The sequence below is a fragment of the Pristis pectinata genome, chromosome 17 (genome assembly GCF_009764475.1).
Source record: "Pristis pectinata isolate sPriPec2 chromosome 17, sPriPec2.1.pri, whole genome shotgun sequence".
Lineage (NCBI taxonomy): Eukaryota > Metazoa > Chordata > Chondrichthyes > Rhinopristiformes > Pristidae > Pristis > Pristis pectinata.
This window is the reverse complement of record NC_067421.1, coordinates 24,774,205-24,793,084: the sequence shown is the minus strand read 5'-3', so window position 1 is coordinate 24,793,084 and position 18,880 is coordinate 24,774,205. Positions and strand designations below refer to the sequence as shown.

The 18,880-nt window shown below is 39.8% G+C and overlaps 1 protein-coding gene across 7 annotated transcripts in view; it reads right to left on the bottom strand.

Annotated features, from left to right (window-relative positions):
* LOC127579242 (calcium/calmodulin-dependent protein kinase kinase 2-like) overlaps positions 1-18,256 on the bottom strand; it is a 58,990-nt gene extending 40,734 nt beyond the window's left edge. For 3 of the 7 annotated variants that reach the window (XM_052031880.1, XM_052031878.1, XM_052031881.1), the window contains exons 1-2: positions 17,850-17,967; positions 13,697-14,264 (exon numbers count right to left, since the gene is read on the bottom strand). In XM_052031880.1, coding sequence (XP_051887840.1) covers positions 13,697-14,212 — 516 coding nt within the window. In that variant the 5' untranslated portion in view covers positions 14,213-14,264; positions 17,850-17,967. Of the gene's footprint in view, positions 1-13,696; positions 14,265-17,849; positions 17,968-18,081 lie in introns of those variants that run through there. The other 4 variants (XM_052031883.1, XM_052031879.1, XM_052031884.1 and 1 more) reach the window with 4 other exon arrangements.
* Positions 18,257-18,880: the final 624 nt, after the last annotated feature.

Below are 18,880 nucleotides of genomic sequence, written 5' to 3'. Positions count from 1 at the left end.
ACTCCTTACAGACAGCAACGGGATTTGAACCCCGATCACTCGCACTGTAATAGCGTTACGCCAACCGCTATGCTACCATGTCACCCCATCTCTTGCCTGCATATTGGTTTCAATGTGGACAATACTGGATATCCTCTCAGTGCCATTTCGCATTTACTGCCAACAAAAAAAAAAGCAAGAAAATTGCAGAGAAAACAAGACAGATTAAAAAACATCAAAAAGACAGAAAAGTAGTTGGGGGAACTGATGCTTGAAAAACTGCAGGCAACCAGAAAAGCAAAGAACAACAAAAAATAAGAAAACCACCTATAGGTAAGCCAAGGAAGAAATTAAGAAAGATTCTAAAATATTGGAGGTTCTCCTCTGAATTATTTTTAAAAACTCTAAATAATACCTTTCCACCTATCATTTACCCCATTCACATCAGCAAGGCGATAGTCATAGGGCCTAGTTCAGTGCTATATGGCTCTTTGGCCACTATTCATCAAGTACCTATCCATACTGATCCCATTTGTTAGTGCTTGGTCCACCATCTTCTCAGGCAGCACATCCCAGATTTAAACCACCCTCTGGGTGAAATAAGTCCTCAGAACCCCTCTAGACCTATTTTTCCTCACGTTATATATGTGCTTTCTAATTTTGGACACCTCTGCCATAGGGAAAAGTTTCTAACTATCTACACATCTCATAATTTTGTTTACCTCCATCAGGTTCCCCACTCAGCCTCGTGTTCCATGGAAAACAGAATCAGATTTCAGAATCAGAATTATCATCACTGACTTATTATGACATGAAATTTGTTGTTTGGCAGCAGCATCACAATGCAAAGACAAAATTACTAAAAAAAAAATCACAAAATAAATAGTGCAAAAAAAGGAATAACGGAGGTAGAGTTTATGGGCTCACAGACTGTTCAGAAATCTGATGGTGAAGGGGAAGAAGCTATTTCTGAACCGTTGAGTGTGGGTCTTCAGGCTCCTGTACCTCCTCCCTAATGGTGGTAACAAGAAGAGGGTATGTCCTGGATGGCAAGGGTTGTGATGGATGCCACCTTCTTGAGGCACCACCTCTTGAAGATGTCCTCGATGGTGGGGACGGTTGTGCCCATGATGGATCTGGCTGAATCTACAACCCTCTGCAGCCTCTTGCGACCTTGTGCATCTGAGCCTCTATACCAGGCTGTGATGCAACCAGTCAGAATGCTCGCCAACGTACATCTATAGAAATTTGCAAGAGTCTTTGGTGACATACTAAACCTCATCAAGCTCCTAAGGAAGTAGAGTCGCTGGCATGCCTTCTTCATGATTGCATCAATGTGTTGCGCCCAGGACAGATCTTCTGAGATGTTGACACCCAGGAAATTAAAGCTGCTCACCCTTTCCACCACTGACCCCTCAATGAGCACTGTTGCGTGTTCTACTGACTTCCCCTTCCTGAAGTCCACAATCAATTCCTTGGTCTTGCTGACATTGAGTGCAAGGTTGTTGCTGCAACACCATGCAAGCAGCTGATTTATCTCACTCCTGTATGCCTCCTCGTCACCAACTGAGATTTTACCAACAACAGTGTTATCTGCGAATTTATAGATGGCGTTTGAGCAGTGCTTAGCCACACAGTCATGAGTGTAGAGAGAGTAGAGCAGTGGGCTAAGCACGCATCCTTGAGGTGCGCCTGCATTGATCGTCAGCGAGGAGGAGATGTTATCACCGGTCCATACTGACTGTGGTCTCCCGATGAGGAAGTTGAGGATCCAGTTGCAGAGGGAGGTACAGAGGCCCAGGTTCAGAAGCTTGGTGATTAAAACTGAAGGGATGATGGTGTTGAATGCTGAGCTGTAATCAATAAACAGCAGCTTGACATACATTTTGCTGTTGTCTAGGTACTCCAAAGCAGAGTGGAGAGCCTGAGAGATTGCATCTGCTATAGACCTGAATGCTCCAGCCAGGTGGTTGGCACAGGTTTTGCAATACCTAGCCAGGTACACCATTGGGGCCTTACACCTTGCGAGGGTTCACCCTCTTGAAGGATGTTCTGACATTGACCTCCAAGACAGAGATCACAGGGTCGCCAGATGCTGTGGAGATTTTCACAGGTGTAATTCTCCCTTTCAAGGCGTGCATAAAAGGCATTGAGCTCATCGGGAAGTGAAGCATCATTGCCATTTATGCTGTTAAGTGTTGCCTTGTAGGAAGTAATGGCATGCAAACCCTGCCATAGCTGTCGTGCATCCGATTGGGTCTCTAATTTCACACGGAATTGCCTTCTTGCTCTCACGATGGCCCTCCTTAGGTCATACCTGAACCTCGTGTAGGATTCTAAACTGCCTGTCTTGAACACCACAGGTCTAGCCCTTAGCAGACTGCGAATCTCCTGGTTCATCCAGGGCTTCTGGTTTGGGAAAACTCAGCATGTTCGCAAGGACACACACTCATTCATGCAGGTCTTGATGAAGTCAATGATGGCGGTGGCATATTCACTCAGATCTAAAGATGAATCCCTGAATATGGTCCAGTCCACCAATTCAAAGCAGTCCTGTAAATGCTCCTCCACCTCCCTTGACCATACCTTTACAGTCCTCACCACTGGTGCTGTGGTTCTCAGTCTCTGCCTATATGGCAGGAGTAGAAGTACAGCCAGGTGATTGGATTTGCCAAAGTTCAGGCGCGGGATGGCATGGTAAGTGTCCTTGATGGTGGTGTAACAGTGACTGATTGTATGGGCTACTCTGGCTTCATAGGTGACATGTTGGTGGTAGTTTGTCAGAGACTTCTTCGAGCTGGCTTGGTTGAAGTCCCTTGCAATGATTGAGAAGGTGTCAGGGTGCACTCTCGTGACTGTTGATCATGGTGCTCAGCATCTCCAGTGTCAGCCTGACGTTTGCCAGGGGTGGAATGTACACCGCTACCAGGATGACGGCAGAGAACTCCCTCGGTACACAGAACGTACGACACTTCACTGCCAGATGTTCCTGGTCAGGGGAGTAGGACTGAGATAGAACTGTCACATCTGTGTACCACAATGAGTTAATCAAGAAGCAAATGCCGCTGCCTCTGCCTTTACCTGATGCCACCATCCAGACCAAACCCCACCTTCTAGTCTCTCCTCATTATCTCCCAGGCAACATCCTTGTGAATCTCCTCTGTACTCTCTCCAGTGCAATCACATTCTACCTATCATCTATCCTGCACTTATCACCAAATCATATCCTGGTCTGTCCTCCCACTCCTCAAGCACTTTTACCTCTTTTGACAATATCATGTTGCTCTATTTATCTGTCATTTAAAATAGTCACCACTATCTACCTGAATGCAATTAAAATTTTCACATCTTCACTGCTTTGCTCCCTTAGCCTCTGCATTCACCATGTTCTGTTACTCTGTGATTTCAACTTGCATCTCAACTCATCATTCTGTCCTCTGATTTCACTATACTCCTTTCCTCCCTTAATCTCAATCAATTGAGATTCAGTAATCACTCCTCCATCATGGCATTTTGTATTGCATCAAAACTCCCACTGTCTCACTTAGATATGTTTATCTCTGAATGCTTCCTTGCATTGCATCTCTTTGCTCCTACCAATTAGAAAATCATCTGCAATAGCATCTATTCCTAACATTACCACTTTTGATCAATTGTTGGCCACCTCCAGCTTCTCAAGTTCATACTGCTCTGGGAAGCACAAACCAAACAAAAACATGTAGAACTCTATCTCATTACTTGATCTTGAACTCTCCTGTATTGAACTAACCCTGTTCTGAGGTCCATTGCTGTCATCCATAAGCTTATGGGGATTCCAAACATCCATCAGCTGCCATGTCATGAAGGTGGCTGAATGGCCAGGCCAAGCCTATTGAAGAATTCTCAAAGGCAGTAAACCAGGAAGGAGAAAGGTATATATTTTAATTAATCTGTTAAACATTTTACAAAGCATGAAATAAAGAATTGAGCATACACACAAGATCAAGGTTGAGTTGATATATCAAATAAGCATTTAACATTTTTTAAAATTTGTTTTGGAATGTGCATGGGGGAAAATTATAAAACCCAATGTTATGTGCGTGGATAAAGCACCAGAACATCCTAAGCAACAATAATGACATATTACACCATTAAAAGCTCACCTATCATGCACCAAAACATGAATTTGACATTCTCAGGTTTTTAAAGGGAGAATAATTTGTCAGTATTGTGCCTAGAAGTTGAGTAAAAAGAACAGGAAGAATGAGAAAAGCTGAGTAGTCTTTTTCAGTTCTGATGAAAAGTCATCAACCTGAAACCTTAGCTGTGTCATTCTCAACAGATGCTGCCCAACCTTCTATGTACCTCTAGTATTTTCCCTTTTCATTTTAAATCTTGCATTTTCTTGCCTTTCAATTACTAGTTACAATATGCACTAGCATATGTCAGCCATTTGCTGCTTTGGATGTGCATCTGGTGCCATTGGGCAATGTCTGGCAACTTGACTTGGTTGTTTTTCTAGAAAGATTCTTTACCCTTAGAAAGAACTGCTTACCTAGAATTCCATTCTCTACACCTTACTATTTAAAATGTTAGCCACTTGTCATTTACTTCTGCAGTCTGTTGCAGGCAGCTTTGGAGGGTGGATGGAGAAATCAGGAAAGTTCTCAAAGTTTGTACAGCAACTTTGTGTGATGGTTTTTTCTCTGCTTATTGGTTCTTTATCGATTAATTTGTCTGTGGTGTTCCTGCTGGGTTTTCTGCACAAGCTGAAACAGTAGGACACACGTCAAAGGTGGGGTAGACATGCCCAGAACTCCAAGAGTAGAAGAGAAGGACTCAACTCTGTAGGCAAGATTATTCAGGAAGCCATGCTCCCATAGAGAGCCAGATTAATTCATATCTGAAAGTTACTGAATTTCTGGAGCCTACTCTGGATGGTGTACTGAAATAAGCGGTCAACCCACATAAGAAACGGTAAAGAGTAATGACTCGTACTTGGTTAACACCCTGAAGTTCATGGATATTATCTAAAGGCAATCATGAAATGATTGAATTGCTGAAGAGGAAGAAGCACAAGACAGCTACTGAGATTAAAGATTTAAGGCAAATAGTGTGAATGAAACTAAGAAAGTGGCAGATATGCTGTACAATTATTTTCTGTCGACATTTACAATAAACAGTATCCCAATCATGCTGTGGAAACTAAAATTGAAGGCCCATTTAGGTTAAACTAGGTAAAGACATGTTTCTTTCCCCAAAGAAAATTATTGTGAAATTTTAACTTTGCAGCTGCTATGGTAGAATTTGCACATCTTAATGTTGACAATGCTACCTTGCCAGAGCATTAAAACAATATAAAATGTCATGGCACTGAAATAAGTAGGTATCTCTATTTGAAGAGCTATCAATGGCACAATAAAAGAAATATGAATTTCTAAAACTTTAGAGCATTCCAACAAATTATAGTCAATTGATTACGTTAAAACAGCAACTAGACTCCAAAAATTGGGAACACAATAACTAATCTGTACTAGCGAGGGAGTTCTCTCAAACAACAAGTTAATGACAAAAGCTACTTTGGTGATAGTGGTGAAGATATTAATATTGGCTAAATGAGGCAGTGCTCACCTTCTTTAAAATAGTATCATGGGATCATTTATGCCCATCTGAAAAGGGGCTTTGTTTAAAGACTTCATTCAAACAAAAGGATCATCGACAGTACTTCAGCTTTCTGACTGAGAAACAAGTGCACACCTTGGTGACAAATGACACTTTTCTGTGCTGTAAATTAGATCAAATAACCGATTGAATGATATCTTTTATTCATAAAATTGACATCCATCTACAAGACAGGGCTATATTTTCTGGAATTTCAACTTCAATTTTTTTCTAACCTAGAAGCTCTTAGGCATTCAGCTCAATATTATAAAGATAAGCACTGGAAGACTAAATCACAACTGATGTATTTTATGGATTTTAAAATTATTGTGGCACATATTTAATGACCTAGTAATTGTCACATGGTACTTGCTTTTTATGTATGGAGGCAATTAATTTATGCAGTTGCTATGGAGAAAATATATCAAATATTTGTATTAAGAGCTAAAGAGTAGCTCAAGCCAGTAAATGTTCCCGTTTCTATGGTTACACACTAGGTTTTGGTATAGAATGCAAAATAACACCTAAAAATATAGTTATTCATTGAACACAGGTAGAATCAGTACTAAATAAATTCAACCATCACCAGTGTGTGCTTACTCCGAGTTATTTGTTAAACAGAAGGCCACCCTATAATGTTCTATTTGTAAGCCAGTTTACATGCAGCCAAAGAAATATCTGTAAAAAAAAGTATGGTAGTGATAAATGTACCACAAAGTCCATAACTACACAAATCAGAAAATTGATGTAAAATATGAACAGTCTAATATAAAAATTAACTCCCTCAATAAGTGCAATTAATTGCAGAATTCAGCAATTGGTTTTCTGCACAGCAAGTTAAAATGTGTTTTCAGCTCTGAAGTAAAATATTTAATGATCAACTTTGGGCAGTACAGTGGCATTATAACTGTCCAAAAGCTCCAGTAATCTACATTCAGTTCTGACCTCCTGCATGTTCTTCCTGTGATCATGTGGTTTTCCATTGGGTGTTCTGGTTTCCTTCCTCATTTCAAATGTGTGCTTGTTGTTGAGTTAATTGGCTACAGCAAATTACCTGTACTGGAGGTGGATGATAGGAGAATTTACTGAGCATGAGGAAATGGGATTGATGGTATTCCTCACAGGATGATCTGAATGGCCTCCTATTTCATAGTAAAATATGAATACTGACCATTTTCTCTCTCTGAAAGCAGCAACTCTTCCTTTACCACACTCCACAGATCTAGGTCCACCATTTGTACCTCACCCAAAAAGCCAACCATCACTCAGAGCTTTGAGGGAGTGCTGGAAGGCTACTTTGCAAGCAGTAATATTAATGTCCCAAATATATTGAGAACTCTGGCTAACTTATTTCCTAACTAGGTGGTACCCCTAATACTACTCAGGGTGTGATCAGCTTACTCAACAAAAACAGGACTTGAACTTTATCAATTCTGTGGACTGTGAACACTTGGCATTTTTTCCTGAACCATTGGGAACTCTACATTAGAAGATAGAGGCAAAAATAGGCCACCCAGCCCTAATGCATGCTCTGCCATTCAATAACATCAAGAGGAACCTCCTACATCAGTGGTACTTTCCTGTACTAAGTCCTTATCCTTCCATTTCAGGATATCTGAAATTTCCTCCTTTTTTCAGGAAACCTAGCTTCCCCTCTACTGTGGTTGATGGAGCCCTCTCTCATACTTACTCTTTTTTCCTGGAATTCTGCTCTCACCCCCGATAAAAAACAGAACAGAGATAGAGCTGTCTTAGTTCTTACCTTTCACCCTACTAGCTGCCACATCCAGCATATCATCCTTTGTCATTTTTGCCAGCTGCAATGGGATCCCATCATCCCCTCCCCATCCTTTTCTGCCTTCTGCAGGGACCACTCTCTCCATGCCAATTCCTTATTTCCCAAAATAATTTCACTTTTTTTATTATTACATATCCAAAGCTTTTCAGTTTTTTTGTGTTGCTCACTTGTTTATTCTCATATTCTTTCCTTTTCCTCATGAATTTCCTGGTCCTCCTTTGTTGAAACCTAACATTTTTGGCAACATTTTTAAGCCTTTTCTCTTTGAGTAAATACTACCTTTAACCTCTCTTGTTAGCTATGACTTTTCTGTTGGGTTTATGTATGTTAAAGGAATATATATTTTCTGCAAACTATGTATGAATTATTTAAATATAAACCATTGCTTGTTAACTGTTGCTCGCTTCAGATGGAACCAAACCATCTTTAATCTTCTGCAAAATTCTCCCATATTATGATCACTCTTCCCTGAAAGCCCCTTAAACTAACGGATGATTAAACTCATTATACAAAACTAAATTTAAAAGAGGCTGTTCCCTCAGCTAATGTGTAAAGATAAAAGAAAACAGGGTAGTATTCATCTGTTTTTACAACAATGTCAATGCCCACATAGAAAGGAAAGGTTGACTCTTTTTGTCAAAGAAACAAATACTGTTACCAGTCCCAATCCTATATTAACAAAATTTAAAATGGATATTTTGGGAAGCAGGTCTCAATATTACAATGCCATGGATGGTGATAAATCATAACCATAGAACCATACAGCACAAAACAGGCCCTTCGGCCCACCATGTTGTGCCATCCATCAAACCACCCTCACACTACCTAACCCCTTCCTCCCGCATATCCCCCCCCATCCCACACTCCTCCATATGCCTATCCAACAAGCTCTTGAACCTGTTCAATGTATCTGCCTCCACCACCACCCCAGGCAGTGCATTCCATGCACCAACCACTCTCTGGGTGAAAAACCTCCCCCTGACATCTCCCCGGAACCTCCCACCCATAACCTTAAAGCCATGCCCTCCCGTCTTGAGCATTGGTGCCCTGGAAAGGAGGCGCTGACTGTCTACTCTATCTATTCCTCTCAGTATTTTATATACCTCTATCATGTCTCCTCTCATCCTCCTCCTTTCCAGTGAATAAAGCCCTAGCATCTTAAGCCTCTCCTCATATTCAATACTCTCTAATCCAGGCAGCATCCTGGTAAATCTCCTCTCCACTCTCTCCAACGCCTCCACATCCTTCCTATAATGAGGCGACCAGAACTGAACACAGTACTCTAAGTGTGGCCTAACTAGAGTTTTGTAAAGCTGCATCATCACCTCGCGGCTCTTAAACTCAATCCCGCGATTTATGAAAGCCAACATCCCATTGGCCTTCTTAACTGCTCTTTCCACCTGTGAGGCAACTTTCAATGAACTGTGAATATGAACCCCCAGATCCCTCTGCTCCTCCACACTGCCAAATACCTTGCCATTCACCCAGTACTCTGCCCTGGAGTTTGTCCTTCCAAAGTGTACCACCTCACACTTCTCATGCTCAAGATGATCATCATAATAATGTTTGTACTTTTTCGTGCCTGTGTATTGGAGGACTATGTGGGTGTGAGAATGAGAGGACACAGTGGCTGTATGCGAATGAGGATTATGTGGGTGTAGGAATAATTATACTGATGTGTACGGGTGGATGAATAATTAGATTTGTTTAGCGAGTGACCGTACATGGATTTGTAGCTAAGTAGATTGATGAGAAATTGGATAAGTGACTGCAAAACACAGGATGTAATGAGGATGAGTGGAAAACAAGAGTGATATCTGCAATCTAAATATTTGCATTTGACCAAAGGCCACCCCCATTGTAATCAAATTAAGTTGACTCAAAATGAGGGGCTGTTGGACCTGTCCAACAACATTACCTTGATTTATCCAACAGCTGTAACATTAAAAAAAGTACTAATGAATTATTTAAACATATGATACCCATCAATAAGACTTTGAGCTCTCATTTCTTTGGCTTGTTTCCAATTGCCTGAACCTTAACCACAAGCGGTGTCAAGTGTTACACAGGAATGATTCCTCCTCCTGTTATTTCCCTCTTCCAGCAGGGAGATTGAGCAGAATCTACACACTGGTGTTCAGTTCACAAAACAAGTTCAGTGAATATTGAAGCAATAATCATTGTACTCTTCTTTCAAACTTGTTTCCTCTCTTTATCATCTCTGCATCCATAATGATCAAATGACTAGCTCTAGGAAATATGTACAACAACAGGCAATTAGGAGAACCCAAGAGAAGGGGTCCTCAAACACGGAAACTACCTACGAATCTATAAAAAGCTTTTAAGTGTAAATGCTTCTGACAGCACGAAAGTGTTGATCCATTTAACACAATTTAATTATGCGAGGCTGCATGTAGTAATGAAGCTATAATTGGGTACAGAGAAGATGACTAGTTAATTCTCGTCAATCAAATGGTGACCATTCTGTTGAAAGAGAGACATTGTTTTCATACTAGTGGTGCATGAGTGAACTTCTGTTGAGAGCCCTAGTTGACACCAACTCAGTGTGGAGAATTTAATTTGAAGAAGGGACGTAATGCATTTCGGAAGTCAAAACAGTTTAAGGAAAGACATAATAAGTTATAAGGTTACTGAGAAGTACAGGAGAATAGGAGGGAACTTAGCACACATGTCCACAGGATAGGTAGATAAAGTAGTAAGATGGCATGAAGGATAACGGTATAAAACACTAATTAAGTCATAGCTAGAGTCTTCTGTAATGTTTTGCTCTTGTATATGGTAGGATGAGACTGGACTAAAGAAAGTAAATTGAGAATTATGGGGGCATTGTCAAGATATGATCAAAAGTTTTGTCTGGAACAGAGGGACTGAGAAGATTTAATTGGGGTGTATAAAATTATGGGCCCTGGTGAGAATGGATTAGAGGGACTACTTAACACAAATATCAAAATGCAGAGGGCATAAATTTCAAATTATTGGTAGAAGTATAAGAGAGAATATGAGAAGAATTCCAACCCTTCTCCACCGCCCATCTAGAATCTGAGGAGGAGTCGTCTGGAACTCACTGCCTGACAGGGTGGTAGAGGCAGAAAAAAAAAATCAGAAATTTCACATTAAGAAATTAATGTATAAATAATAAAAAATTATTTAATTCTGTAACCTATTGTTATTATAGAAAAAAACTGTAACAGTTCACAGTATATTTTGCAAAATGAGAGAAGATTTCTGTAGAAAAAAATATAATCCCTTGATCTGAAGCAAGCAGTTTGAACTGACCTTAATTTCTATGCTCACTGGGGAAGATTCTGCAAGCCTGCTTACTGCATCCCAATTTAATTTTTTTGGAAATCTGAAATATTTAAAAAGGTTTTTCCTCCACTTCCTTTCCAGAAACTGACTCCTGCTATTGTACAGTGCCTCATACAGCAGCAAAGCTCTGCTAACATTTACAGGTAACCTTTCTTCATGGGTGAACCTAGATTGTATCAACAGCCAACATGACTAAACAGAAATATTAAGAATTTCTACACATGCACAATTTCCAGAATAAACTGTTGTGTGCAACCAAGAATTGAAACACTTTTTGCTCTAACCCTTTGCATTTCCAGAGTGTCAAAGGCAACTTTGTCAGGCCTGTGGTGCTTCAGGATGGTGGCTCATGGCCACCTCCTTAAGGGTAATTAAGGACGAGGAATAAATGATGACCTTGCCAGCAAAAGCCACATCACAAGAAATGGAAATAAAAAAAACCTATACCTAGCTTATCTAATTTGATAAAAGCTGGGGATAGAATGACAAATTTTCTGGCTTGTAAGACTGAATGCTACAACTAATTAATCCTGGAGATGCAAATAACTGCAGTTACTGAAATCTGGAGAAAAAATAAAAAACAATGTTTTTCCATCAGTTTATTTTTTTTACATTAACCTAGATGTCCAACCTTTTAGAGCAGAAATTCAATAACATAACACAAATAGCAAATGAAAATAGGACAATGCCACAGTAAAAGGACATTCAGGCCTTGAGGTTATGTTCTGAATTCAGTTTGGCCATTGGTGATATGTAAACCTCATTTACCTGCCTTCGTTCCACAGCTAGTAATAAATGAAGCCTAATAAAAAACTGGCAATTTGTCTCGAAAATTTCAAATTGATCCAATGTCCACAGTTTTTTTAAGTTACAATTGCACAACCCCTTTAATGGAAAAAACTCCTCAATTTTATTCCTAAAACGTCCAGTTATAAATCAACTGCACTAAATGCAAAGTAGTACAGGTGCTATGCATATCCATACACTAACATTTAAACTAGAGTTTATTGAATTTTTCTTGCTGTGCCATGCATGCCTTTTTGTGCAGCTTCTGGTTTGATTCTTTGGCCATCACTAGTTCTATAATACACATTGGCTCTGCTGTCTTTTCAATTAGACTGGTACATCCGTTTCACCAGTTAATTGGTGAAAAGTGTAAACTTGGGGGTGGGGGGCATAAAACTAATTATTTATTGTTACAAAACAATTCTTTCCATTTTTCTGCTTGGTTGCCCACAATTATGATTCAACAGAAAAATCAACACTACTGGAAAGCAAACACAGAATAGCAAGTGTTACTCCAACAGATTGCATTACTTACCCTAAATACATTACAGGCGACCCCTGCAAAATGGCTAATCGGATAATGCCCTTACAGAATTCAAAAATCACAACACAAAAATTTGAGATACTGAATAAAATTCACTCTGACGGAACTTAAATGAAAAAAAAAATGCAGGGGTCACCTGCACTACATTTATAACAATCATTCAATAAACAAATACTAGTAGTATACTTATTTTATGGGTGGACAGAACAGAATGAGTCATGGGATTAAGGAGTGGGGGAGAAAGAAAAGCGGAGTAGAACAGGTCTTGGAGGGAGGGGAATGTGGAGAAAAATGGCTTGTGCCAAGAGTGCTAGAAAAATGGAGAATGGGTTGTGGTAGTGCGCTGGCAAGAGGCAAAGAACAAAGCAGGGATCATTTAAACAAATGAAAATGCCCAAGCTGGAACTGTTGCCACCACCCCAACACAGTTCGAATTTCACATCTTACCAACAGTGTGCCTCATCCCTCATCAAGGGCCATGCATCTCCCACCTATAGACAGAAACCTAAACAAAAGGATTCAAATTTTCCAGCCTACAGAGTCAGATTTCCCACTTCCATTTTAATCTCATCTAAGTATAAATTGAACTTAATTTTGTTAGATGAAGTTTGAGAGCAACAGTGAGAAGGTTGAAACCAATGAAGTAATCATTTGATGTGTGGGAGTTTTCTGATTTCAGAACTGAGTGTGGATGGGGGAGGACTCTGATTTCATGACAACTAAATCCAGTAAATCTCATCCAATGTGTACACATAATTATCTATCAGTGAGCACTGTATGTGAAATACTTGGGGGATGTGGAAGAGTAAGTGCTCCAGTGTCAAAACAGTTTTCCAACCTTAAAACTACAGAATAATGGGTCGCTTCAAAACAGCACATGCATACAGCATCATAGCCACTTTGATTGATGTTATGAAGGAGGTATCCTGTCTTTAGCTATCCAGTCACACCCATTCACCACTTTCACAAACACCTAGTAGAAACCTCAGCAACATTTACCCAGTGAGTAACTGACTCATAAGATCCAACAAGTTGCAAGAAACAGTCCATTTTGTTTCATATGTTCTATTTGTGCTGATAATTTAATGTTACCAAAGTGGTACTATTGATTATATTCTTTGTCTGAAAATAAAATTGCATCAGAATTCTTCACATTGCAAAAAATGTTGCAGCCCATTTTTGGAATACTTCTTAAAATTTTTTAAATTATGCAACTGCACATATTGATTCTGAAAAATGCTTTCTATTAATAGTGACTACTCAAACTTTACCCTTGACTTTGGAACTTCTTCATGCAATATGAGCTCTCTACATACAGCTATTAAAAAAGTGTATTATTAAGATATTGTTAAACATTATAGAAATTCTTTAATTCATTTCAATTCTTCAATGAAGGCATTTGCACAATACACCTGTCATCTGAACTGGATTAATTCTTCAGTTTCCTGATATCTAAGAATTTGTAATATATTGGTGACAAGTAGAATTGTTCTGAGAAGCTAGCCTGTAATTACATTTTCAATATGAACTCTATTTCAATGATACGGATATTTATTTCACGTAAATATAGTACAAAATACTGTTTTGATATATTGATACATCAAGGAAGGTGTACCTACCTGCAGGTCTGTAATTGACACTCTGTGAGACTCAACCGTTGGCCGACGAGGCAATCGTGGAGAAGAATGTGGTGACGTAATTGGAGAATATGGTAAAGAAGGATAAATATAACGTCCGTTAATGGTTGAGCAGCTTCCTGATGACTGAGTTAAATTAGATCTTTCTTGAAGAGATAGCTTCCGGTTGGACATATTTAACCTGACTCTAGGTACTCGGACATCTTCTGATTGAGCTCTTTCTAATCGTCCTGAAGCCTTATCAGGACATGATCTGATCTCTTCATTGCTCTCTTGCATAGGTTCATCTTCCAGCATTTCTTCTCCGTTTTGTCCTAGCTCACTGCCAGTGATGTTCTGATCACATTCAGTCACAATAATGAAAGACTCCATGCCTATGTCAATGTTTAGGGACGACAGACCACTACTAATATCTGGCTGATCGATGCCGTTACCACATTGTTCATCTTTGCTAATAGGGCTCTTAGCAGCAGATCTGCTTGAGACACATGATGACATGGTGTCTCTCCTAGTTTCATCCGAATGGACAGGTCACATGACCTTGAGCTGCCTAAAGAAATAATATAAATAGGTTAGGAAAAATACTTAAATCACATTAGCTATTGATGAATTATCTAATGAGAACTGCTATTAATGATGGTGAAAACATCATGCAATTTGAATTCAGTCCCATGTAAAGAAATGTTCCATTCAGTTATTACAAACGTAGGTCACTTTATATTCAACAAAATTCAGCAAAAGGAAAAAGTGCCCAGGTCCTCAGAAGACAGGACCAGAGAAAATTTTGATAGTAATTGTGGAAATTCTTTTTCAGCTATATCAAGGGTCAGAAAAAGGTCAAGGCTTGTATTTGGCCACTGAAGAATGTTCAAGAAAAGCTTAGTCAGGAATGGCAACATACAGCAGGAATGCCTAATCAGTACTTTTCAACTGTCTTAATTCTTGAAGTTGAAGTTAGTGTCAAAATTGAACAGTCAACATTAAAATTGCGACCATTACAAAAGATGAGCACAGTGGTAGATATAAATTAGGAACCTTGAAATGCATAGGGCCACCAGTCTATGATATCTGCCTGAGAGTCATCTCGTAGGATATGTATTCTTCCTTACCCTTAACCCTGATACCTCATTTAAATTGGTCTGATCTTTATCATTGTCAACATCTATTGCTTCAGTTCTTAATAATTTATGGAGTTATTAAGTATACTACTTAACTAATGTATGGAATGCTCTGTCTGGATGCCACACAAATAAAAAACTTTTCACTGTATCTTGGTACCTATGACAATAATAAACCAATTTCCTTGATTTCTTTTTACCTTAGTGCAGAGAATTCTAGTCATTTCCAAGATTCCCCACCCAATCCATGGAGTTTTTCCCCATATTTCCTTAAAAGGTACATATGTACTCTAATTGAAGCATGCAACCGGACCATTATTTACTGCAAAAGATACATCCATTGCTATGTGTTCCAATACTGTCTACAACATAAAAATACAGGCAGGCTTGAAGGATTACATTTTTCAATCTGTAAATATAAAAATGTCAATTGCACTTCAAAGATTAATGCAATATGTATTTTTATAAATACTTGAGATTCATTAATGTATACACTCAAGTAACACTAATAAAATTTTTCTTTGTACTTTTCATTCTTTTTCCCTCATGAAAATACAGAAAGCAAAAACTTCCTGTTCTATGAACACCAATGAGTCAGCACTTGTTCTCCAATGACCTCATCACCAATATCCAGTTTGGCTTTCACCAGGATCACTCAGCTCTTGACCTCATTATAGCTTTGGATCAAATATGGACCAAAAAGCTGAATTCCTGAGATGAGGTGAAAGTGACTGTTCTTGACATTAAGACATCATTTAACTAAATGTGGCATCATGGAGACCTGGTAAAACTGAACTCAACGAGCATCAAGAGGAAAACAATCCAATGGCTAGAGTTGGATCTTGTCCCAAAGACATTGGAGATCAGTCATCCCAGCCCCAAATCATTGTATATTCCCCTGAAGAAATTAATTCCAACCACTTTCACCTGCTTCATCAATGATCTCTTTCTCATGTGGTGAGAATAGGGGATATTCACCAAGGATCACACAATGTGCACTCACAACTCCTGAGCAAATTAAGCAGTCCATGCCTGCATACAGCAACAGATGACACTGAGGCATAGGCTGATATGTTTCATGTAATATTTGAGCAACATGGAATGCCAAACAGTGACCACATCCAACAAGTCAGAACCTTGATATGGAATAGCATTACCATCTCCACATCCCCTTCAATCAACATCCTGGTGATCATCAATGACCAGAAACTCTACTGGACCAGCCACATAAATACCTTTGCTGCAAAAGCAAGTCACAGGCAGTGTATCTTGTGGCATGATTGACCTCCTAACACCCCATGGTTTTTCCACATATAGAAGGCACAAGTCAGCAGCATGACTGAACACTACCACTTGCCTGGATGAGAATCTCGTCACCATCCAGAAGAAACAGCCCACTTGACTGGCATCCCAATCCCACCACCATCGCCATCACATAGTGGCTGCAGTGTGTACTATCTACAAAATGTAATTACCTACCCAGGATATTCTAAAAAGCACCAGACAAACCCAACATCTCCTCTAATTAGAAGGACGAGGAAAAGAGATACAGGGGAACACTGCAACCTGTCAGTTCCTCTTCAATTCACACACACCATCCTGACTTAGAAATATATTTTTTGTCACTGGGTTTAAATCTTGGAACTCCCTGCCCAACAGCACAGTAGGAGTACCTTCACCTTCTGCAGTGGTTCAAGAATGCAGCTCACTTTCATATTCTCACGCAATTAGTGATGGACAACAAATTCTCTAATGAGTACAAACCAAGATTCTGCTTATACTGCAGAGAGTTTTAACAAATATTTTTATGTCTTTAAAACACCTCAATGCTTCTCTCAATAAATTTTGGATAGTAGTAACTTATGTTGTCACAATCTAATTTAGAGTCATAGAGTAATAAAGCACAGAAACAGGCCCTTCAGCCCAATTTATACAAGCCGACCAAGGTGGCACCTCAGCTAGTCCTATTTGCCTGCATTTAGCCCATAATCCTCTGATCCTTTCCTATCTATGCTCTTATCCAAATGTCTTTTAAATGTTGTTAATGTATCTGCCCCAACTACTTTCTCTGGCAGCTCTTTCCATATATGCACCACCGTCTGCGTGGAGAAGTTCCTCTTAAACCTTTCCCCTCTCACCTTTATACCTCTAGGTTTAAGAGGCAGTTTTTGGCTCCCTTCCCTCACTCTATGGATATTTATATGTTTAGCATTTTCACTGGGTGCTTTCCACAGCAAAGCTGCAAATAATTGCAAATAGTTTTTTGCTGCTTTATTTTTGGACACTGATCTTTTCGCCATGGACATCATTTAGCCTCAATGTTTGACAAGAACTCGTTGGTTTTACCCAGCTGACCTCAAATTAAATACAATTAATTCTCCATCGGGGGAATCAAAGTACGATGATTTTGGTCAGTGCGACTGAACGAAGTGGAACTAAACTCTCATCAGAAAGCTCCGACAGTCCATTGAGCTCACCAGCCTCTGGAGGATTAAACTCTGCAGACTAACATTATCTTCTCGCTGAAACGAGGTAATGTGAAGCCAGAAACCAGCAGAATTGAAAGGTAAAATAACAAAACATCACTTCAAAAGGGTTATAAAAAAACAAGTTCAAATTGTGTTTTAATTCATACGTTACTCCACCTCGAGATTTTTATTTAAGACTTTTGTTTTTGAAGACAATTTAAATATGAACACGAGCATTCACAAAAAAATTGCAAAATGAAGCAAACATATGTTGGCATTGAACATGGTAAACACTAGCCTAAGGATTGATAGTGTCAATGAACGGCGAGACCAGAAAAACCTGACAAACCAACCAGAGACTGGATACTTGTAAAGCTTTCCAGCTGCAATTTCCTGGGCGACAAGCACGGCCTCGATAAAGAGACCAGAGGAATAAAAAAATCCCAGGCCTAAAACAAAGACTCCTCCCTCCTTCGCTGTCTCCCCTATTAACTTAATAAATAACATGCTTTGTTTTGTGCTACAACCCAAATTTCAAAATCGCAGTACAATCACTCGTATTTTCTCCGCCCACGATCTCCAATCCAGCAATAAAAGGATGTCTGAAGATGCTGCCGGATTTCCCAATCCGGGGAAAGCTGGTTCGAAACTACATCAAGTCCTTCCTTCTGCGTTTCCAACTATTATCTGCGTTACCCACGACAGTAATTAATATCCCAGCTACAGGGAATGCCAGACACCACGACAAACGTCAGGTCCTAAAACATCAACCTGACAATACCTTCATGACAGTTCTTTTGACTACCCGTCCAGAGACTACAGCAACATGTCGGGCCTGCCGCTACTGCCGGCAGGAGCTGGAGCTCAGCGTCCGTTGAACAAATACCCGCTCGTTCTGCAGCTCCTGCTCACAGCCGGGGGCGCCTGATTGACATTCCCATTAGCCAATTGGCAGCGGGCTTTAACGCCGTACAGGAAACTTAGAAGGAAGGAGGACCCACGTAAGAAAAAAATGCAACAGAAAGAGCCACAATTAAAACAAAACCCCAAATTGCTGGAAAAACTAAACAGCATCTGCAGAGTTAACATTTCAGACTGACGACCTTCCAACAGAGAGAAAGCAACCTCTAAAACTGCTGAACAGTGAAAGTTAGCATAGGTTACCCAACCACACTGGAAAGCTTAAGTGAATTCACTAGGAACTTTCAAAACGGAATTTAACATGCTTTGGAAACGGAGATAATTGGTATTACAGATCAAATATTATATTTCTAAATTTGCTGAGCAAACTGGATTTTTCTGTATGGAGGAGGATGTAGAGGGACCCCAAAGGGATATGGGCAAGAAAGTGGGAGGACTGAGCCTGGGACTAATCTCCGAGCAGCTCCAAAGTGCTGGCATGAACACGGTGGGTTGAAGGGATACTGCGATGGCTCAGATTTTGTGAAGTTACTAGTGTTTGTTATTTACCAAGTGAAATAGACGACAACTTAGGTAATTTTTGCACATGTGCTGCTGAAGGTGGAAACCCAGAAGTTGCTGTCGTGATCCAAAACACCTTCAGAAGCTGCTCATTTGCA